The 24688-nt window shown below is 44.4% G+C and overlaps 1 protein-coding gene across 7 annotated transcripts in view; it reads left to right on the top strand.

Annotated features, from left to right (window-relative positions):
* Positions 1–24688, top strand: part of LOC147025857 (serine/threonine-protein phosphatase 6 regulatory subunit 3-like) — a 198418-nt gene that overhangs the window by 73382 nt on the left and 100348 nt on the right. For all 7 annotated transcript variants that reach the window (XM_085880736.1, XM_085880734.1, XM_085880738.1 and 4 more), the window contains 3 exons: positions 22603–22668; positions 23635–23747; positions 23927–24040. In XM_085880736.1, coding sequence (XP_085736862.1) covers positions 22603–22668; positions 23635–23747; positions 23927–24040 — 293 coding nt within the window. The remainder of the gene's footprint in view (positions 1–22602; positions 22669–23634; positions 23748–23926; positions 24041–24688) is intronic.

The raw sequence follows: 24688 nt of genomic DNA on the forward strand, positions 1-24688 counted from the left end.
TTTTAATGCATTTTTTCTTCTTAGAACTAATGCATAATCTTGGAAGAATGTGCGACTTTGCTGACAGCAAAGAACTTGATCGAAATTTCTTCTTCAGAGAGGATTGATACTTGAGGGTGGCGAACACAGCTGACAGTTCTGAGGCACCTTCCCTTGCCTGATTGCAACGTTTCTGACTACCCTGTAGCCTTTTCTTTTGTTTGTTTAAATCAGTGAAATGCAGTTGTTAAAACGTGTCTGTTGTGAAACGTTTTATCAGTGAAACGTTAGGTCCAACGAGCGGTTGTTGAGAGAGAGACTCAAATGAGATTTGTTACCTGCATAGTCTGTGAGCGTCAGCTGCAGCTGTGTGGACATGTGGCTCGTTTTCCTGAGGCTGATCCTGCTCACCAGATTCTCTCAGCAGGGGAGTCTCGTGAGTGGAGGAGGCCATTGGGCCGACAACGTGCCTCGTGGTTGCAGCAGGTTGATCGGCATCTCAAGGAGATGGGGATGGGCCTGGCATCTGCCTGGTGGGATGGCCAGACGGAGGCCCTGGAGTACCGGTGGAAAGTGGATGCAGCAACGTGCTGCTCCGGCACATGCTTCCATACCTGACCTGACCTGAAACGCTGATAACAGGAATCACGATATCCGGCACCACTGGGTATATTGATATAGTCAATGCCGGCCAGACTCCCGTAATGAGACTGCATTCACCTTCCAACTCCATCCATTAAGAGCAAATATTCACGGTAGTTATCCCACCGAATCTGTGTGAAGGGAGGAATATTTTGTTTCTTAACAGAAATGTTCATGACACACAGCTGGGTTTTATTTATTTATTTATTTTTTTTTTTTTTTGGGACACCTTTTCAATCGACATTGTTGCAATGCACCCCTTTCATGGAGGCGGCCATTGCTGAATAAATATAGCGCTTGTGACAAGACTGGCTGATGATTGGCTGGGTGTCAATAGCACTACGCTGTGCGATCAACTCGCTGCACCCGCGAACAGTTACACTAAAATGAAATAGTGCTGATCATTAACAGCAACTACTTAGTGGTGGGAGTTGAAATTCACGATGCGAACTTTTTATATTGATGAGAAAATGTTTCTGACATTTACTCATTTATTCAAGCATAGATATTTATGAAATATAGACATGAAATGAAATATAGATCTATATTATGGATATGATATAGATTTAGATGTGAAATATAGATATGAAATTTATTCAAGCATAGATAAGTAGCAAGCACCCCTCCAATGGAACAAAACTGAATGAAAGCTCAGACCTGCTCATGGCCTATTTGTGATATCCTCATTCTTCTTCCTTTCTCTCAGAGAAACCCCCATCAGCCCTTTCAGCATCTGCTTCTGTTCTCTGCAGCAATATCCTCTTCCTTTCTCAATGCCTATGCCTCCACTTTATACAAGAGAACCGATCTTATTACCAATTCGTAAATCCTCTCCGTCAGCCTAATGAGAATCTTTCAATCACCAACCACTCCAGAAACAGTCCACTTACGACACCCTGGCCTCACTCTTTCTTGCTTTCTCTTGTACATCTTCACTCCTACTCTCCCCACCTCCAAATTTAAATCCAGACTTTAATTTTCCTGTCTGCTTTAACTCCCTACCTGCCCCTTTCTCCAATATCCACATCCTCTCTTCTCTCTCTTGCTCATCCTATCTCTGTTTTCCCCACATTTATCCTCAGTCCTCCACTTTCCAAACTTTCCTGCCATGCAAGTATTGTCTCCTGATGTCTCTCCTCAGAGTTTGAAATCACAACCACATCATCTCCAAACAACATTTCCCAAGGTAACTTCTTCCCCCCCCCCTCAATACATCTATCACCACCACAAATATAAAAGGACGAAGAGCTGATCCTTGATGAATGCCACTTAGCAATCATTCCTTATTCTGACTGATGCCTGAGACCCCTCATAAATCACTTCGACTCTCCTTACCAGTTTTTCAGGCATCCCCTTCTTCCTCAGACACCAAAGTACCACCTCCCAAGGAAGCATATCATATGCTTTCTCCACATACACAAATCAACTTATTATTCCCTTCCAAAGATTTCTCCTATCTGCTTAAGACAGAAGATCTGTTTTTCCTTTACCAACCATAAACTAACTCAAACTGCATCCCATCAATTCCATCACTCACCTCCTTTTCTAATACTTTAAAACACTTGCTCTTGCTCCATCAGCTTGACACCTCTATAATACCCACACTCCATAGCATGCTCTTTATTATTTTAGGCAGTCACAAAGTAATTGTTCTGCCAATCATTTAGTGTATGTTGTTATGTAGCAATTCATACAATGGTCAACTTTTCATATAGAATCTGGAAACTTGTGTTTTTTTTCACTTCCTAAGATCACATAGGACTACAAATCAGCTATTTCCAATTTTTCCAAACATTGCTAATTACAAAAATCCAAGATAGCAGCCAGCGAGTGACGAAAATCGATAAAAAAAAGTCTATCCTCATTCACGAACTCGAGAGCATGGTTGCAGAGTCTGCCACGTCTCAAACATCCATTGGAGAGGAATCAACCACCCAACACGGCCCGACCAGCATCATAATAGATGGCATGGCTCTCCTACAGGAGATGGTTGTCTACAAAAGCCAAATTAAAACCTGTAAAGATCTCAGGCCCCCCTTAACAAACGGACGCCAACGTTGTCAGACGGAATGAAAACCCGTCATTCTTGTTACAAAAACAGCTAAAATTGATGAAAAAGCGGCCGAAATTGAAACCAACATAGTAATTACGGTCGCAATAGCAGATATAATGGAAACCAACACGTTTATTCCACACACAAGAACGGTTGTGACGGAAACAAGAACGGACAATCCCGAAATAGAATGGTGGGGAATGGAAGCAAGGTTGGTTATTTCCGTCGCGAAACGTCCGAGAGCGAAACAAAAGCGGTTCATTCCGGTTACTGTAGTGCGAACAAGATGGCGGATGCAGTAGAACGACCTGTTGCGGTATGTAAATTTTTAGTGCTTGTGCCTCGAACATAAATGTAATATAGATACTATATAGTGGGTAGTACCTGATGGAGTTTTAACAATTTATTAAACCGAATTTTGTTTTGATGATAATGTTTGGTTTGCCTGTATTTCGAGCCCCCGAGTGAAGGATCGCGAGTTGTGTATGCCCAGTTCAACATAGGGGATCGTGTATGGGATCTTTTTACAGTTTTTACTTCATATTAACTTTGTTATTTAATTGGAATTCGCAATTTATTATTACTATCAAATTTTACCTCTTGCAAATATAAACGATCAATCGTCACTGATCGCTGCAGCACGGGGGCACGAATTACACGAAATATCAGCCACACATTAAGTCAAGAGGGCGCATTTATCACTGCTTGTATAATATCCCGTACCACAAACGGGTTTTCATTAACAGACATGATATATTCAAGGCAGACTACTTTAAAGTTAACTTACCATAACTTCAAGAACTTTTCAAGCCGCCATGTTTTCCACGTTATGGTAACCGGAATTAATCGCTTTCGCTTCGTTCTCTGCCGTTTCGCGACGGAAATAACTGATGTTGCTTCCATTCCCCACCGTTCTATTTCGGGATTGACCGTTCTTGTGTCCGTCACGACCGTTCTTGCGTGTGGAATAAACGTGTTGGTTCCGGTTATATTTGCTATTGCGACCGAAATTACTGTGTTGGTTTCAATTTCGGCTGCTTTTTCATCAATTTTAGCTGTTTTTGTTACAAGAATGATGGGTTTTCATTCCGTCTGACAACGTTGGCGTCCGTTTGGTAGGGGGGCCTGGATCTGTTGGACTGCTTTAGTCGAAGTGTTGGTGGTAAATCGGTTGGTTACATGGATGCATACCTAGTATTTGACAACTACAGCATCATTAATTCGCTCAAGGACAGAACCAGACAGCTTCGTACGGCAGGGAGAACACAGGACAAGGGTTATAAAGTAGGCGATACTACATGCATTAAAGACTTCAAGTCATTTCTGAGCACTAAGGAAACAAAAGCCAATCTTGTGTTGTATCTTGCACAAAAAGCTGTTCGATTGTGCAAAGTGCCGATCACCACACACACCCAGAAAGGCTTCCTTTCTTCCCAGCCAAACATGGTGAGCATTCCGAGTACACAAGAGGAAGCTGATACACTGTTGATCTTGTATGCAGTGGCAGTGAGTCATCTGGGCAATACTGTGCACATATATTCTTGTGATACTGATGTGCTGGTGCTTGCTCTGCAAAGAGTACCTGATCTGAAGCCGGACAGTGTTATCATCATGGGCACTGGAGATGGACGACGAAAAATCAAACTCGAGCCCATCTATGTTGCTCTCGATGCAGAAAGAGCAGCAGCATTGCCAGGATTGCATGCACTCACTGGTAGCGATACCACTGGTCACATCAAAGGAAAGGGGAAGTCATCATGCTTCAAAGTCTTCATGAAGGCAGGTGAAGATATTATCTGTGCTCTTGCTGGACTTGGTGTTGGAGTGTACCCATCACCAGGGGTGTTGTCTGGATGTGAAAAGTTTGTGTGTCAGCTGTTCAACCCTGGGTTTGCATCAGCCAAGCACTGAGGTGGCACATGTTCAAGCAGCTGAAGGGTAACCAAGGTGTGGAGAAGCTACTTCCGACTCAAGGATGTATCACTGAGCATATATTGCGCGCACACCTAGAAGCCAACATATGGTTGCAAGACTTAGTAGCTGTACCAATTCTACTGGATCCTGTTACTCTGAGATGGTGGCAACTGGAGGACGGCCACTATGTCCCAGTTGTCTCAAAAGTTCCAGCAGCACCGGAGGCTGTGGTGGAACTTGTGAAGTGTTCCTGTGTCGCCAGTTAGTGCAGTCGACGGTGCTCTTGTAAGGCACATAATCTAGCCTGTACAGAGCTCTGCAAGTGTGAAGGAGCTGAGGACACATGCAACAATGTCACAATTGATGAGAATTCAAACGATGACGAGGAAAATGAGGACTTGGATGACTAAATAATTATATATGCCTAAGCATCTTTGTGTTTTGTATTTGCACATCCATTCAAATTGTATGTTCTCAGTACTTCAGAACGTCCTTTTTGTGCATATTTGGCTGTCATCTTTTGGGGGGTTCGTAAATAATGCCTAACTGGGTTAAATTTAGCTCAACAGATATTTTTTATTATCTCTGAATGTACTATAATGGGTAAAATATGGCGATTTCTCAAATTTTGGATTTTGGTGACTGCTTATGAATAAGAAAATTGGAAACAGCTGTTTTTGTGTTCACTGTAAACATAGGAAATGAAAAATTACAAGTTTCCAGAGTCTATATGAAAAGTTGACCAAATTACACAATGACATGCACTACTTCCCTTTCCAGAGAGGGACAACAAGGTCCTTTTTTCCAATCAGTTGGGATGATGCGTATTCCAGGTAGAGCACAGAACTGCATCCAACGACACGAGTGCGGCAGTTCCACCAGCTTTGAGAAGTTATGCATGGATGCCACAGATCCGAGGAGATTTACCCCATTTCAGCCGGTTCACCGCAGCCTGCGTTTCCACAAACAAAGGTGGATCACAGTTGATTGGAGGGTCAGAAAGAGGGATAGTAACACCCATGACCTCCAACTCGACAGCTGGTGGATCAGCCTGGTACAGCTGCTAAAAGTAAGCTGCCCAGCGGGCCTTCACTTCGGACTCCAATGTCAAGAGCCCACCACTCTCCGCTCTTACTGCAGTACACCGAAGGATGGGCTTTGGGAATCACTTGACCACAGGTGATGCTCCACCCCCTCACAGATTGTTTGCACATAGGCCTCCTTGTCCACCCTTCGTGCACGTACAATTTTATGCCTCAACTCCCTGAACACCTCAGCTTTGCCATTCAGCCGGGCCCTGCTACGATGGTCAATGGTATCCAGTGTCCCTTGAAAGACAAAATTATTCTTTGCACAACGGTGAGTTCCAAGACATCCACCGGCAACATCAAGAACGGTGGTCTGTAAGGCGTTCCACATCTCTTCAGGATTTGCCAACTGGAACCCCCAAATCTCCACTCAGCCTGTTCACAAACTCCTCAGCTACCCTCTCATCCTTGAGCTTGCCAACATCTAGCCTCGGCAGGGATGGTTCCATTCTCCCGGATTTAATCTGAAACATCAGAGTTGCTACCACAAGGCTGTGGTCAGTATTGAGGAACTGAGCACTCCGTTAGACCCTACAGTTCTGGACCATCCTCCAGCACCATCAACGAGCACATGGTCAATTTCCTTTGCTACAACACCAGCGATGAGTCTGGGCACTGAAACCATGAGCCAGCCACCCTAAGTCCATGACTTCTTGCATAGTCAAGGAACTTAGTGCTATTCTGGTTCACAGTTCCAGATCCATGGGGACCAACACATGTCTCATAACCATCCCTCTCAGTTTCAGTCGATGCATTGAAATCTCGCTTGGTGCACTTATCAACCACAGACCCGAGCGTGGCATAGAATGTGTCCTTCACGGTGAGATCACTCGCCTCAGTCGGAGCATATGTAGAGACCAGGGAAATGACACCCAAGGAGTGACGAATCCTTGGTCTACACAGGAGGTACTCCCATGGAGTGGGTTTTCAGATTCCTTTGTGGTACGTTTTTTACCGTGGCCGGAGTGCAAATCCTGCCACCAACCTCCTAAAAAATATGAAGTAACCCAACTGCAGGAGGATGTCTGCAGACACAGTTTGGCACTAGATATGGATGGCCGTTGGCTCACAAGGAGCTCCTATGCCCTTTGACAGGTTTTGTTTTTAATCCTGCCTGGTGTCCATATCCATACACCCTCCTCACCAGGACACCTGGTGGGGGAAGACAGTTTAGTCGCCGACAACCCGACCATGAAACAGGTTAGTGCAGGTTTACATTGTGCCTGCAGAAAGTCACAGATCTAATCTGGCTTGACCTGACAATAATGACATACCAATCATGTTACTGGAAGTGTGTCAAAATGGCCGACTTCATCAACTTTTGGCCCTGATAAGCTACTGGTCCAGTGGTCCTGTTTTTATGGCTCTGCCAACGAAAGGAGGCATTGTTTTAGTTTTGTCTTTCCGGGCTGTCCATCCGTCTGCGATTGATTTTGTTATCGTGATAACTGAAGAACAGCTGAAGGGATTCAAGTCAAACTTGGTACAAGTATGCAAAATGATTTAAAGATTAACTGATTATATCAGTGATCTTCACTATTTTTTTAGAGATTGGCCACTTTTGGCGATAAAACATCAGTGGGAGAGCCACCACTCCTCCTGCAGGACTCTGTAATTGCTGCTATTAGGCCTGACCCCCACTTACTCTTCTCTGTTGTGGTTCACTGGGCTGGATGCATAATTGTTTGTATACTGCCATATTCTGATGCAGTTATGTTACTTTTATGCTTCACATTTGAACACTCATTTGAAACCATTGGGTCAGTTTGAATGCATTTATGGTGGATTATGATGGGGTGTTTTCACATTTGTGTTTTATTGGCCGCACCTCAGGGGCCGCAATTTAGGCCACCAGGGGTCGCCTGTGGCTCGCGGGTCTTGTAATGAAGAACAGAGGATTAGATTATTGGGTCAATAGCTTAAATGTCAAATGTCAGAGGTCCCGTTGGGTAAAAATTCTGTTGTCGTGCGAACGTGTGAATGTGAACCAGTGATAGAATTTTGACCAAACTTAGTGTAAGTATAAATTATGATGCATATATGAACATATGAGATCTTGGCATCAAGAGGTCAAAGGTCAGAGGTCATGTCAGGTAAAAATGTGATACTTGAGAACATCTGAAGGGATTTAAATCAAACTTTGTTCAAGTGTGTATAATCTATATATTAAGACTGAAGGACCAATTTTGTGCTCCTCCTAGCGGTCGCGTCACGTTTTTCTCGGTACTGTGACCTGGACTGAAAGAAACTTCATCCCTGTAAGAGTGCATGGCACATCGTGGCAATAGTCAACTTTCAACTCTGAAGCAGAATAAACACTTTTCGTTTTACATCCGTTTACATGGCGACGTGTGACGTCACCGCTGAGAGGCGTCAGGACGTCATGACGTCATCGGTCATTCGCTGACGTCATTACGTCTGTCGTCGACAGACCGTCACCGCTGAGAGGTGTAATTCCACTCCTCGAAAATAGCGTCTGCAATGTAAAACCCTCTTCTGCACATGCTGACTACCTCAGAATGTGAATTTCACACAAAAAATGTAACAAGAAACATTGTATCTTCTATATATTAAGACTGAAGGACCAATTTTGTGCTCCTCCTAGCGGTCGCGTCACGTTTTTCTCGGTACTGTGACCTGGACTGAAAGAAACTTCGTACCTGTAAGATTGCATCGCACATAGTTGCAATAGTCAACCTTCAACTCTGAATTATCTATATATTAATACTGAAGGACCAATTTTGTGCTCCTAGCGGTCACGTCACGTTTTTCTTAGTACTGTGACCTGAGAAGTTTTGACACTGTGTACGTCAAAGTAGACACGTGCACAAATCAGGGGACTACTTCACAAGTAGTAGTGTACACCAAAAATGTCGTGTACAAGGACATTTTGTAGGCCTCATTAGGTAAGGCCATGGAGTACATCGACTGGGATCCGGCTCTTTCAAGAGCCACTACTGGTTGTCATATTGGGCTCATGGAACGGAATCCGTCTGTGACGGGGTTTCGGCTAGTGATATAATAATGTGGGCAGAGACATATTGGTCAACGTCACGACGTCGAAGAGTGCCATTCCAGTTAAAAAAATATCTGTAGCTCACCTGCTACATCGCTCCAAGGAGCTTTATGGGATGGCGTTTTGCCAACCGTCCACATATACTTGCAACTTCTCTGAAACTATACATATGATTTTGATGAAACTTTACAACAACCTTCATCAATCACCCTGTATGCACCAAAGTTTGTTCATGGCATTAAAAATATCGGGCCCTAAGGGGGTTTACAGGGGTTGCCTCTCCAAAATAGGCATTTTGTTTCCTCTCAGAAACTACACATGGCATTCTTTATTTTATTTCATTTTTTTTTGGTATACCAAGTCAAGGCTCTTGTAAGAGCTTACACACAGAAACACATAACAAGGCAGGGCTCAAGAGGGGTGGGAGAGTGAAGCACAAAATAGTGAGGAACGAAGACAATAGGATATCTGTGGTAGGGAGAGGAATGGGGCAGGGTACACAGGGTAAACAAGATGGTACTACAGGGACTTTCAAGAAGGAAAACAGTGAATTTGAAGGAGGTGGGTTTGGGGTGGATTGATGCGGGTAGTTAAAGATCAAGATTTTGGATGGGGGAAGATATGAGATGGTAGTGAATAGCTGTTTTGAAGACCTGGAGGGAGGGGAGTATGCCTGGTGTTGGCTTCATGGTTAGGATGGCGTGCTTGATCTCCCGGGTCCCAAGTTCAAATCCCGCTCTGCCATTGAATTAATCCTTGGTGAGGTTGACTCAGGCTGTCATCCTTCCAAGGTTGGCAAAATGAGTACCAGCTTGCTGAGATGATTGCATCATTTGAGTGTTCTCCTTCGGAGTGGCGACCCATCCAGGATTGTGCCCAATCGGCCAGGAGACTGCTTCGGCAACACCCACGCTTTGTGCAGAGTATGGTCCCAATGGATGGATATAGGGAGGAGTGGGATTGAAGAGTGTGTGGGAGTTTGTTCCAGAGGCGGGAAAAAAGAGGAATGAAAGAGTGAAGGTGAGCGGTGATTTTTGAATTTGGCATGTTCACCAAAAGGGTTTTTTTATTTTGGTGGACTTTGAGTGCCCTGAGGAAATATAGGGGGCACACATCACAGACAGAGCGTGGAGCGGGGGCAAGGGATATGTCAAATAACGTTCTTTTCAGACTTTTTCATCGAGGAGACGGGAGAAGACAAAGACTACCAACCTGCCTCCGGTGAGTGACCCAATGACTCTGCTTCATTGTGGGAGATGCCAATGATCCTAAAAGGATTTTTTTGCACAGTGTGAAGTCGAGCAAGGTGAGAGGCAGGAGCACCACCCCAGAGGGGGAAGCAGTCCTCCATCAGACTGTGGATGAAAGCTTTGTAAATGGTTTGAAGCTCAGGCATGCCAAGGAAAGACTGCACGTCGAGGATGCCCAGACTGGCTTTGGAGGCCAGTTTGGAGATGTGGCTTGGTTTTAACAGGAAAGGTCGTGGTGGATAGCGAGACCCAAAAGCTTGAATGATAGGACTTCTTCAAGGGGATTGTTGAGAAAGTAGATGATGGGGGGATTCCGAGATGGTCCTTTTGGAGAGACATGGTGAGGGTGTGAGGTTTATCTCTATTGAAAGACTTGTTCCATTCAGATGAAACTCATATTGAAATACATATTCCATTCTGATGCAACTCGACCACAACCTTCATCACCCGTGATGTACCAAAGTTTGTTCATTACGTTAGAAAATTCAGGCTCTCTGGGAGTGTAAGTGGGGTGCCCCCCAAAATATGTATTTGCTTTCTTCTTTCAAACCACACACACTATTCCGATGAAACTTGACCACAACTTTCATAACCCATGACGCACCAAAGTTTGTTCACGCTGTTTTAAAAATCGGGATCGAAGGGGATTTTCGGGTCGGAGTTGCCCCCCAAAATAGTAACTTGCTATAACCTTGGTTCATTCATACATTCTGCTGATTCCGTCCCACATTGACTTCTTCCTCAGTATCATTATTCTACCAGGTGAGCGTCCAGGTGAATTGCCCCTGTTTTTCATTCCTTGTAACTTGTATCTTGGGACCTCGTGTGTGATTTTTTTCCCAGCCACGGCTTCAAGTGTCTTCTTCTTCTTCTTTCGGCTAGCTCCCGTTAGGGGTCGCCACAGCGGATCAACCGTCTCCATTTCGCTCTATCCTCCACATCTTCCAGTGACACTCCAACCACCAGCATGTCCGCCCTCACCGTATCCATGAACCTCTTCTTTGGCCTTCCTCTTCTCCTCCTGCCTGGCGGCTCCATCCTCAACATCCTTCTCCCGATATACTCCGCTTCCCTCCTGTGCACATGTCCAAACCATCTCGATCTCGCCTCTCTCACTTTGTCTCCAAACCGTCCTACCTGCGCTGTCCCTCTAATATACTCATTCCTTATCCTATCCATCCTCGTCACTCCCAACGAGAATCGCAGCATCTTGAACTCTGCCACCTCCAGCTCCGCTTCCTGTCTTTTTGTTAGTGCCACCGCCTCCAAACCATACAACATAGCTGGTCTCACTACCGTCTTGTATACTTCCCCTTCACTCTTGCAGCTACCCTTCTGTCACAAATCACTCCTGCAACTCTTCTCCAACCACTCCATCCTGCCTGCACTCTCTTTTTTCACTTCTCTCCCACACTTTCCGTTACTTTGGACAGTTGATCCCAAGTATTTAAACCCATCCACCTTCCCCACCTCAACTCCTTGCAACCGCACCATACCACCACCCTCCCTCTCATTTACGCACATGTACTCCGTCTTACTCCGACTGACTCTCATTCCCCTTCTCTCCAGTGCGTACCTCCACCTCTCGAGGCTCGCCTCAGCCTGCTCCCTACTCTCCCTACAGATCATGATGTCATCCGTGAACATCATCGTCCATGGAGACTCCAGTCTGATCTCATCCGTCAACCTGTCCATCACCATTGCAAACAGGAAAGGGCTCAGAGTCGATCCTTGGTGCAATCCCACTTTTACCTTAAAACGGTCCGTCATTCCTATCGCACACCTCACCGCTGTCACACTGTCCTCACACATATCCTGCACGATCCTCACATACTTCTCCACCACTCCCGACTTCCTCATACAATGCCACAACTCCTCTCTTGGCACCCAATCATAAGCTTTCTCTAAATCCACAAACACACAATGTAACTCCTTCTGGCCTTCCCTATACTTCTCCATCAACATTCTCAAAGCAAACATCGCATCAGTGGTGCTCTTTCCTGGCATAAACCCATATTGCTGCTCACAGATCGTCACCTATCCTCTCAACCTATCTTCAACTACTCTTTCCCACACCTTCATGGTCTGGCTTAACAACTTTATCCCTCTGTAATTTTCACAGCTCTGTACATCACCCTTATTCTTGAAAATTTTTTTGACAAATTTCCCTGACAATATCTGCTGCTCTTCCTTTGCTCCAATTGGTTCTTCTGACCACGTCCTTGTTAAAGTGGACATCTCTCTGGCTGTTATCAGAGAACCACCTCACCGCCGTCGAGTCTGGCATTTCACTCAAGCCGACTGGCAGGGTCTCCGAGCAGCCATCAAACTTACAGACTGGTCTCCTATCACTACTTTCTCAAACATCAACTCATCCTGGGAATTCTTTCAAAGAAACTTGCTCTCCCTCATGCACAGATTTATCCCCTCTCGTGTTCAGTTGTCTTACCCTTCCTCCCGCCCTTGGTTTACTGAAGTTTGTGGCGAGGCAGTTGTCCTGAAACAACTTGCCTTTGCCTCATGGAAAGCAAACCCAACTGAGGGCAATCTCAGTTCTTTCCACAAAGCTCGGAACAAGTGTGTATCTACCCTCAGGAGAGCCAGAAAACAACATCTTTCTCATCTCAAGTCTGAACTCTCAAACCTCTCTCCCTCCTCAAAATCCTGGTGGCGTTTAATCAAATCTGTTTCTGGTGTATGTTCCCCCTCCATCCCCTCCCTTACCTCAAATGGCCGCACTGCTGATTCCACACGTGATAAAGCTGAATGTCTAAACTCGGTGTTTGCAGCTAAATCTTGTGTCCTAAACCCATCACTATCTCTACACACTTTACCCAGTCGCACCCAACTGTCCCTGGACTCTGTATCCTTTTCTCCTGACAAGGTGGAGAGCTTGCTTTCAAACCTCGAGTCAGATTCTGCAACCGGTCCAGACGGCATCAGCCCACGTGTCCTCAAAGCCTGCTCTTCTGCTCTTGCTCACCCTCTCTCTGTTCTATTCACCCTCTCATTTTCCCAAGGTCATCTGCCATCTGCTTGGAAATCTGCTAACATCACTGCCCTGCATAAAAGGTGCAAAAACAGATCCCTGTAACTATAGACCAATCAGCCTTCTCCCAATCATCAGCAAGGTTATGGAATCCATCATCGCTTCAGACATGAAATCCTTCCTCTTCTCCAATGGCTTGATTTCCAATCATCAATTTGGTTTCAGACCAGGTCACTCTACCCTAGATATGCTGCTACTGCTCTCCCATCAATGGATGGAGGTCCTCAATGCCAGACAGGAAATCCGAGCCGTATCCCTGGACATATCACGTGCTTTTGACACAGTCTGGCACCCTGCCCTACTCACCAAACTCTCTTCCCATGGTATTCAAGGCCATCTCCACTCATGGCTCGCAGACTTCCTCTCCTGTCGCAGTCAACGTGTGGCCCTAAATGGAGTTCTTTCATCCCCTCTTCCTGTGCAGGCTGGAGTTCCTCAAGGTAGCGTTCTGGGCCCTGTTCTTTTTCTGGTTTTCATCAATGATCTCTCGGACTCTCTGGAAAATCCTCTATTTCTCTTTGCCGATGACTCCACCCTCTGCCGTACCATCTGTCATCCCTCAGACCGGCAAGCAGCAGCTTCTTCGCTCACTGCAGATCTGGATAAAATCACAAACTGGTCCAACACGTGGAACATGTCTTTCAATCCAGACAAATCTCACACTCTCACTATGTCTCTTCGAAAGGACCGTTTAGAAAACCCCCCATCCACTTTCTCAACAATCCTCTGGAAGAAGTCTTTTCTTTCAAGCTTCTGGGTCTCACTATCTGCCATGACCTTTCCTGGGAAAGTCACATTTCCAACCTTGCCTCAAAAGCCAGTCGCCGACTGGGAATCCTCCGTCGTGCAAAGTCCTTCCTCGGCCCTCTTGAGCTCCTGACCACTTACAAAGCTTTTGTCCGTAGCCTGATGGAGTACTGCTCTCCCCTCTGGGCTGGTGCTCCTGCCTCCCACCTTTCTCGACTTCACGCTGTCGAAACCAGGGCTTATAAGATCATTGGCATCTCCCGCAATGAAGCTGAGTCTTTGGGCCTCTCACTCAATCACCGCAGGTTGGTCGGTGGTCTTTCTGTCTTCTACCGACTCCTCTCCAGCCTTGTCCCCCCTGCTCTCTCTGCGATTTGTCCCAACCACATTTCCACAGGGCGCTCAAGGTCCGCCAACAACCCCCTTCTGGTAAAACTACCAAAATCACGAATCACTGCTCATCTTCACTCTTTCATTCCTCTTTTTTCCCGCCTTTGGAATAAACTTCCTCACTCTATTCTTTCCCATTCTTCCCTCCAGGCTTTCAAAACAGCTGTTCACCACCACCTCTTATCTTCCCCCATCCAAATCCTCGATCTTTTCTACACCCGGTGATCCACCCAAGACCAGTTCCTTCAATTCTCCTGCTTTCCTTCCTGAAAGTCCCTGTAATGTCCATCTTCTCCTCGCCATGTTCCCCGTCCCATCCCCATCCCTCTCCCTTCCACAGTTCACCTGTGTCTGTTCCCCAATGATTTGTCCCTTCCACTCCCGCCCCTCTTGTCTCATGCCTCCTTGCTGTGAGTTGTGTGTTAGCTCTCATACGAGCCTCGACCAAGGTATACAAAAAAAAAAAAAAAAAAAAAAATCGGAACCAGTACACTTAATCTCCACTCCTCCGGCATCCTCTCACTTTCCAAGACTTTATGAAACAATCTGGTTAACAACCCCACTGCCATCTCTCCCAAGCACTTCCATTCCTCCGCTGGTACATCATCTGGGCCAACCGCCTTTCCACTTTTCATCCTCTTCATAGCAGTCCTCACTTCATCCTTACTGATCCACCCCACTTCCAGATTCACTATCTCCACCTCTTCCAACCTTCTCTCTCTCTCATTTTCTTCATTCATCAGCTCCTCAAAGTACTCCATCCACCTTCTCAACACACTCTCCTTGCTCGTCAGCACATTCCCATTTGCGTCCTTTATCACCCGAACCTGCAGCACATCCTTCCCAGCTCGGTCCCTCTGTCTTGCCAATCGGTATAGATCCTTTTCCCCTTCTTTTGTGTCCAACTTCTCAGACAGCTCGTCATATGCCTTTTCCTTGGCCTTTGCCACCTCTCTTGTTGCCTTTCGCCGCCACTCCTTGTCCTCCTCCCTACTTTCTTCATCTCTCTGACTATCCCACTTCCTTTTCGCCAACCCCTTCTTCCTTATACTTTCCTGTACTTCCTCGTTCCACCACCAGGTCTCCTTATCTTCCTTCCTCGCTATCTCCCTCACCACTTCTGCTGTCGTTGCCCAATCATCCCACCCATCTTTACCACCATCCAACGCCTGTCTCACCTCCTCCCTAAATTTCACGCAACAGTCTTCCTCCTTCAGCTTCCACCATCTGGTCCTTGGTTCAGCCCTCACTCTCTTCCTCAACCTCACCTCTAATGTCATCCTACAGACCACCAATCGATGCTGTCGAGCTACACTCTCCCCTGCCACCACCTTACAGTCACTAATCTCTTTCAGGTTGCATCTCCTGCTTAAGATGTAATCCACCTGTGTGCACTTTCCTCCACTCTTGTATGTCACCCTGTGTTCCTCCTTCTTCTTGAAAAACGTATTTACCACTGCCATTTCCATTCTTTTTGCAAAATCTACCACCATTTGCCCTTCCACATTTCTCTTGTTGAGACCGTACCTACCCATCACCTCCTCATCCTCTTTATTCCCTTCCCCGACGTGCCCATTGAAATCTGCTCCAATCACCACTCTTTCATCCTTGGATACACTCTCCACCACTTCATCTAACTCACTCCAGAAATCTTCTTTATACTCCATCTCACACCCCATATGTAGGGCATATGTACTGATGACATTCATCATCACCCCTTCAATTTCCAACTTCACACTCATCACTCGGTCAGACACTCTCCTCACCTCCAATACCCTCTTGACATAATCTTCCTTCAGGATTACCCCAACACCATTTCCCCTCCCATCCACACCATGGAAGAACAGTTTGAAACCACTTCCAATGCTCCTAGCCTTACTCCCCCTCCACTTGGTCTCTTGTACACACAGTATGTCCACCTTTCTTCTCTCCATCAGTTCTGCCAACTCTCGCCCTTTGCCAGTCATCGTCCCAACATTCAGAGTTCCAACTCTCACCTGTACACTTCTACCCTTCCCCCTCTCCCACTGCCTCCGGACTCGCCTTCCCCGTCTCCTTCTCCTCCTTCGCCCAGCAGCCTCCACCCTCTGCCATACCATCTGTCATCCCTCAGACCGGCAAGCAGCAGCTTCTTCGCTCACTGCAGATCTGGATAAAATCACAAACTGGTCCAACACGTGGAATATGTCTTTCAATCCAGACAAATCTCACACTCTCACTATGTCTCTTCGAAAGGACCGTTTACAAAACCCCCCCATCCACTTTCTCAACAATCCTCTGGAAGAAGTCTTTTCTTTCAAGCTTCTCGGTCTCACTATCTGCCATGACCTTTCCTGGGAAAGTCACATTTCCAACCTTGCCTCCAAAAGCCAGTCGCCGACTGGGAATCCTCCATCGTGCTAAGTCCTTCCTCGGCCCTCTTGAGCTCCTGACCACTGACAAAGCTTTTGTCCGTAGCCTGATGGAGTACTGCTCTCCCCTCTGGGCTGGTGCTCCTGCCTCCCACCTTTCTCGGCTTCACGCTGTCGAAACCAGGGCATTTAAGATCATCGGCATCTCCCGCAAAGAAGCTGAGTCTTTGGGCCTCTCACTCAATCACCGCAGGTTGGTCGGTGGTCTTTCTGTCTTCTACAGACTCCTCTCCAGCCTTGCCCCCCCTGCTCTCTCTGCGATTTGTCCCCACCACATTTCCACAGGGCGCTCAAGGTCCGCCAACAACCCCCTTCTGGTAAAACTACCAAAATCACGAATCGCTGCTCATCTTCACTCTTTCATTCCTCTTTTTTCCTGCCTTTGGAATAAACTTCCTCACTCTATTCTTTCCCATTCTTCCCTCCAGGCTTTCAAAATAGCTGTTCACCACCACCTCTTATCTTCCCCCATCCAAATCCTCGATCTTTTCTACCCCCGATAATCCACCCAAGCCCACTTCCTTCATTTCTCCTGCTTTCCTTCCTGAAAGTCCCTGAAATGTCCATCTTCTCTTCGCCATGTTCCCCGTCCCATCCCCATCCCTCTCCCTTCCACAGTTCACCTAATGTGTCTGTTCCCCACTGTTTTGTCCCTTCCACTCCCGCCCCTCTTGTCTCATGCCTCCTTGCTGTGAGTTGTGTGTTAGCTCTCATACGAGCCTCGACCAAGGTATACAAAAAAAAAAAGCAGTCGCACAATTTCCACTGGTACCCTGCTGACCACCGGTCCCGGTGGCGGTTGTTGGTAACCCGGCCCTCGACCGATCCGGTATGGATAATCGTTTTGTTGTCCGCATAATGATTTGGCATAGGGTTTTACGCCGGATGCCCTTCCTGACGCAACCCTGGTCGCCTCTTACGACACACAGGGATATGGTACACCTATTCTAACCGGGGCATACACCGAGCCCAGTACAACTGGTACTCATTTCGCTGACCTCGGAAGGATGACAGGCTGAGTCAACCCCCTGGTGTTTTCGACTTGGTTATATATATATATATATATATATATATATATATATATATATATATATATATATATATATATATATATATATATATATATATATATATATATATATATATATATATATATATATATATATATATATATATATATATATATATATATATATATATATATATATATATATATACATACATACAATATCCATACATATACATGTATACATATATTAATTCAGTGTCCCAACGGGGCTTGAACTCAGGACCTTTTGGGTCCCAAGCCACTGCCCTCACCACTGCGCCAACAACAGGCTTCCACGGCTTCAAGTGTGATGTGCGATATTGCCCTGACACACATACGGCCCAATCGTGACCTTTATGTCATGTATAACCCTATTCCTAGCCATTGTTAACATTGTTTAATACTCTTCTGAGGAAAATTTGGAGACGATTGGACATACTTGCACATTGGGGGTGTTGAGGCTAAGAGTCGCTGGGTGGCACACCTCCCGGAAGTTTTATATATATATATACAAGCCGATAGGCGGACATGGGTAGTCGACTACCCAATTGAACCTGACGCGTTGGGCCCGTCCGATGGGAATGACCTGAGGATTAAGCACAAGAAAATTCATGATTCAAGGGTTAATGCTGCAGATTTTCTTTTGTGAAAATACCCCCACATTTAGAGGTTTTTCGGCCGTTGCCAGGCAACGGAGGGGTCCATAGCAGCAGTTCTTTCTCACACATAACTAGGACATACCATGAATCTCCCATACCAGTTTCATGTATATCTGACTCGTACAGTTTTCATAGGATCCGGCTGGAAATTTTTGACAATATGGCTTAATGTACTGCCCACAGTCGCTCGTGGCCCGATTTTTGATTTTCGAAAAAATTATTTTTTTATGATTTTTCTAAAATTTCAAAGTCCTCTTGCTAGGCAACGGTGGAGTCCATAGCAACGGTTCTCATTTGCACACAACTAGGTCATGGTATGAACCTATCAACCAAGTTTCATCGAAATCGCCATTGTATTAACTGAAATCGTAATTTTAAATACTGATAATAAGGGAAGAACAAATCTCAAATTTTTTTTTTTTTTTCGACTAGATCGACTACCCAATAATCCAAACATCCCTATCCTGCACTGCTTTCCGAAGCTCTGGAAGAGATAGCTTGTTTGCAGCTTTTGCCACATCCATCGAGCACATATAACTTTTGCCTCTTCCTTATTCCCTCAACCATACCCAGCATGCTTGACTTTTTCAGACTTTCGTTTTCTGCACGCATGATGTGCAACCAAAGTATGACGGTTTCTGTTTTCGCATTTGTGCTTCTAATTAATGTACATGGTTGTCTTATTTCTTCAAGCACTGATTTGTTTATTTTCCCCCGCCAACCAATGAAGTTGGCGGGGGATATCGAAATGGCTTCCGTCCATCCGTCCGTCCATCACATTTCGTTTCCGTAGCTTAACTACAAATCCCCTCAAGATGTATTTACGAAATTTGGTACACATATGAAGCAAATGGTGAACTGGTGCCTTTTGATATTTTCTAATTGATAGATTGGTCACATGGTTTGGCAGCCATGTTGGATTCAAGAAAAATATTAAATAATGTTTTCTCTGGAATCGCATAACCTAACGAAGCGAAAATTTGCAACTATCATCTTCCATCATGTCTGCATACATAGTAAAAATTATGACATCACAAGTCACATGGTTTGGCGGCCATCTTAGATAGAAAAACACACCTCATCCGATTAACACGAAACTTCACACACGTATTCCACTGGAGGATTGGAGGCAGAATGTAAATTTATGATGTCATAGGTCACATGGTTCGTCAGCCATCTTGGATTGAAAATTAATAAAATTTTAATATCTTCTTCTTCAGAACGGCTGGACAGATTGAGGCAAAAGTTCACATACACTTTCCCCAAAACATCCTTTCAGAAGTTTGTTAATTTCTAATTGATAGGTCACATGGTTTGGTGGCCATATTGAATTTACCCTAAAACCTTCAAACATCTTCTCCAGAACAGCTGGTCAGATCAAGGGGAAACTTCACATACGTATTGCATACGCTTCGGGAATATAAGTTTGTTAATCCTCATTTACTATGGCGGGGGATATCGAAGACTTTGTCTTCAACGGATGCTAGTTCTTCTTGCAGTTCATGGAAATGGAAACATTCGTCTCTGAAAGTGTTAATCTTCTTCCTTTTTTTCACCGTCCATGACTCGCATCCATACCTTGCAACTGTAAATTCCAGATCAATCACCGGCCTCCCCTTGGTTTGCAATGTCACATCTTTGTCTTTCCAGATCTTTTTCAATCCTGACATTTTTGTCAGTGTTCTCCCAAAAAAATGTTTTTTCATTCCCCAATGTTCTCCCCAGTCTATTAATTGATCCTCTACATTCTCCATTCATTTCAATTTTACCTCCCAGGAAGATGAAACTTTCCACTGTTTCCATGTGATAAGTCTCCCAATTAGAACACATAGATCTTCTCAGTTGACTATATTTAGTCTTTTTTTAAGGTTTGAAGAAAGATGAGCCTTTCACTTTCCTTCTTCACTGTCTGCAGCAGTTTCATCAAGTCCTCTTTGCTTTCTGCCAGCAGAGTATCAGCATACCTGAGGTTGTTGAGACATCTTCCTCCATTCCTGACTCCAGCCTCCATCATCCAAGTTAGATTTTTCGTCAAACTTCTTATAACCACAAATTAGTCAATTCTGTCCATGGAGTTCCCTGAGTATGCATGCAAAGTTTGGGGCCGCTAGGTTTCGGAGTTATGGAGGATGGACACACACAACACACACACACACACACACACACACACACACACACACACACACACACACACACACACACACACACACACACACACACACACCCACACACACACGCACACACACACACACACACACACACACACACACACACACACACAGCACACACAACACACACACCCCTACCTTGTTAAAAGAGTTCGAGACATTTTGATGAAATGGCAGAGTAAAAAAAAAATTATTATACAAGTATGCGAACTCATTAAAATTTGATTATCTGCCTTTACATTTTTACGAGACAACAGTACGAATGTAAACAAGCTTACTGGTATACAACCCCACCACTCCCCCCAAAACAAATACGTCAGATTACACAAGACACCAACTTATTGTTTTGTCTTATTTATAAATGGGAAAACAAACAACTCCAGACAGCGCCATACTTGACTATTTACTGAAGCAGTCACAGTGAGAAATAAACTGAATTGTACCCAATCTTCAATGGACAAGAAAATTTACTAAGTGACACAAAACAAAATATTAAAGGATTTATCCCTTTGTATACGACACAAAATGGCCCACGTGCTCTGTTGGGGTAAGCATATTGCAATGTCCTTCAATCCTGAAAATTCTCAGTCTCATCCTGTCATTCTGGAAGAAACATCAAATAAATCCAACAATCTATTTCCATAATCACCATCTGGAAGATGATCAGTTTCTAACTTATAGGCCTCACCATCAGCCACCGTCACCTCTTCTCGGCCAACTATACAAGCAAAGCTGGCTTTCACAGCCAGCCGCAGACTGAGCAACCTCCACTCTTCCAAGACTTCCCTTGAAATATCAGAACGACTCTGAGCCTACAAAGGCCTTTGTCCTATCTCAACGGAGTACTGCTCTCCCCTATGGGCCAGCCCCCAGCATCACATCAGCCGCTCCATGATTTATGGAACCCAAAAAAAACTCAACATTATTGGCATCTCCTACAACGAGGTCAGTTGCTCTCACATCACAGGCAGGTTGGTGGCCTCTATCTGTTGCAGGTTCATCTTGCATCTAATATACTATAATATACTGATGTCTGGAAAGCTGATTGTTGAGGTCGATTTGCTCAATGTCAATATGTGTTAATATTCTTAATTGTAAGCTGGAGTGAGTGAATGAAAGTAAACTCCCTTCAGGCCTGATTTAATTCATTTTATCATTATTTTTTTTAATGCCATGAACAAACTTTGGTCCATACACGGTGATGAACATTGTCGTAAAGCTTCATCGAAATTGTATGTGTAGTATCAGAGAAGAAGTTGCAAGTATTTGTGGACGGACGGACTGACCATTGGACGATGTGCCATCCCATTAAGCTTCCCGGAACTACGTTCCAGGTGAGCTAATAAAAAGCTGAAATGGTTTGCATCAATACGTATTCAACCCCTTGCTTATGACACTCCAATTTGAGCTCAGGTGCATCCACTTTTCTTTTGATCATCCTTGAGATGTCTCTACAACTTGATTGGAGTTCACCTTTGGCCAATTCAATAGATTGGATGTGATTTAGAAAGGAACACACCTTTCTATATAAGGTCCCACAGTTGGAAGTGCATGTCTGCTTGAGTAAATCTGCAAGGAAGAATGGGATAATATCCCCAAATCTAGATGTACAAAGCTCATAGACATACCCAAGAAGACTCGAAGCTGAAATTGCTGCCAAAGGGGCTTCTACAAAGTATTGACTCAGGGGTCTGAATACTGATGTAAATTTGATATTTCTGTATTTCATTGTTAATAAATTTGTAAAAATTTCCAAGAGCATGTTTTCACTTTGTCATTGTGGGGTATATTGTGTAGATCGGTGTGAAATATTTTAAATTTAATCCATTTTAAATTCAGGCTTTAACACAACAAAATGTGAAAAAGTCAAGTGGGGGGGGGGGTGAATACCTTCTGAAGGTGCTGTATTTCACATTATTTTATCAATGCTGCTGTAATTGTATTAATCAATGGAATTTGTGGAAAATTGACAAATGCAAGAATGAAAACTTCGGTTTTGTTGGGATTAAAAAAAAAGGAAATTGAACATGTGAGGGAATAAACACTCATCTTTAAATCATTGCCCAAACATGTTTGAAACATTTTAATGTTGGCTATGGTGATTTGATTTTAAGAATTTGAAACTTGTGGAAACCAATACGCATTCTGTCAACTGCATTTTGCTTATTTTATTGCATTTCCTCGACAGTGGCTGAACGAGCAAAGGCTAATTCAGCGGCTTATCGACCTCATCCATGTTTCACAACATGATGATGTGAGTGTATCATGTCGTGCTTTCTCTCCTATGTCTGCTGAGTGAGTGGAGGTCATATTTTGGATGTTTTAAGGCCAAGTAGTTGAAGTACACATTTTTTTAAACTTAAAAGTCCATTATCCTAAATGATGGCATCTTCACTACTTTTTACCAATGCCACTAAAGGTGGAAGGAGGTTATGTTTTCACTTTTGTTTGTTTGTTTGCTTGTCTGTTTGTGTTCAGGATATCTCAAAAAGTTGTTAACGGATTCGGATGAAATTTTGTGCGCAGGTTGGGTGTGTGACAAGGATGACTGATTCGATTTTGGTGAAGATCCGAGTTCAGATCCGGATACGAAATTTTTTTTAATTTTTAAAGTGATTCTTCACCATTGAGAGATGGGGCTAAAATGATATATAGCATGATATATCAAAAAGTTGTGGACATATTTGGATTAAACATGGTGGACAGGTTGGGTGTGTGACAAGGACGAACTAATTCGATTTTGGTGACGATCCGAGTCCAGATCCGGACATGAGAATTTTTTAATTTTTAATGTGATTCTTCACCATTGAGAGTGCCAAAAATGATATCCAGCATGATATTTCAAAAATGTATTGTGCCTGATATGTTCTAGTGGACTCGGCATTGCTTGGCGGAGGTATGCACTCTACCGAGTGCCCTTCTAGTTTTTATTATAATGCATTGCATGTATACCAGCATTACACCCTTAACATTTATGGAAGCTGTAAACTGTCAGCAGCTAGCATCGATTGAAATGCCCAAGTACAAGCATAAGTGGCAGTTACATGGATCATGATGTCCATCCACAGAAACTGCAAAAGCAGTGCACACAAAAATCGTGTGAGTCGTGATTTTAGCAAGTGTAGTTTCTGACACAATGAGATATGCTTGGTAGTCATTTACTTCCTCTCTGTCATCCAGCCACGTTGACTTCCTGTGCATTGTGCTGTTCTTGTTGTAGAGGCATTCTAACGCTTCTCAGTCGCTGTGCGACATTATTCGCCTGAGCCGAGAACAGATCATCCCAATTCAAGAAAACCCAGAGCCTGACCCATTGCTCACCACCTTGGAAAAGTATGTTATTGGCTGCTCGCTCGTGCATTACATGTTTGGTGGGCATAGGGAGGAAATTATGGTGTATGTTTGCTTCATTGTCGAGCACAACACTTATAATGTGTGAAAAAGCACTGGTATCACTCCCGTTCCTCCAACTCATCATTGTTTGTGAACAAACATTTGCTTTGTTTCTGCAGAGAGGAGACAATTAAGAAACTTGTGGGAAACATGTTTGATGGGCAGAAGAATGAATCTGCACTTGTTAATGGCATCCAGGTGCTCCTCACTTTGCTGGAGACCAAACGAGCTGGGTAAGAACTTTATGACGCTTTATTTCCATACATTTGCCCAGATTCACTGGGCTCTGGTAGTGTTGATGATTATTGCTTTTATCAAATGTTGATCATTCACGCCAATGGTGTGTGGCAGCATATCTCAGACAATGGAGTTTGCAGAATAGCTCAGACATAGGGTCGGCCTACTCTCCTTTGCACAGTTTCATCCGGGTTTAATTCAAAATTTTATTATTCGCTGTTGCCTTGGTGTTTTGCCGATTGGGTGTTGCATAATTGAGTGCACCATCCACTCGTTTGGATGGAATGTTAACATGGGATCCCTTGGGCCAGCATTTGCTGGTGGATGATAAGATCCCACAGTTTATTTTGCAAGAGTTGGCAATTGTTTGCTCGTACCATGGCAAAACTCCAAATTCCTGCTCTAACTTTTGGGGGGGAACTTGCCTCAACAAGGCTCCCAGAAATTATGGAACTTGTGGTCAGTTGCTGCATGTGAATGCATGGAAGTCATGGCAGTTAAGGTTTGCATCCGTTTTGAGAATTAGATACTTGTACTTTGCCCACACGTACACACAGCACATTATTAGCCATGTGTGTGAAGCAAAAAACTGGCTTCAGCAATCGGTTCACTTATATTTGTCCACAAATGTCAGTTTATGATCA

This window comes from Eptatretus burgeri, chromosome 5 (genome assembly GCF_056783735.1).
Source record: "Eptatretus burgeri isolate ZD-2024b chromosome 5, Ebu_testis_v1, whole genome shotgun sequence".
Taxonomy (NCBI): Eukaryota; Metazoa; Chordata; class Myxini; order Myxiniformes; family Myxinidae; genus Eptatretus; species Eptatretus burgeri.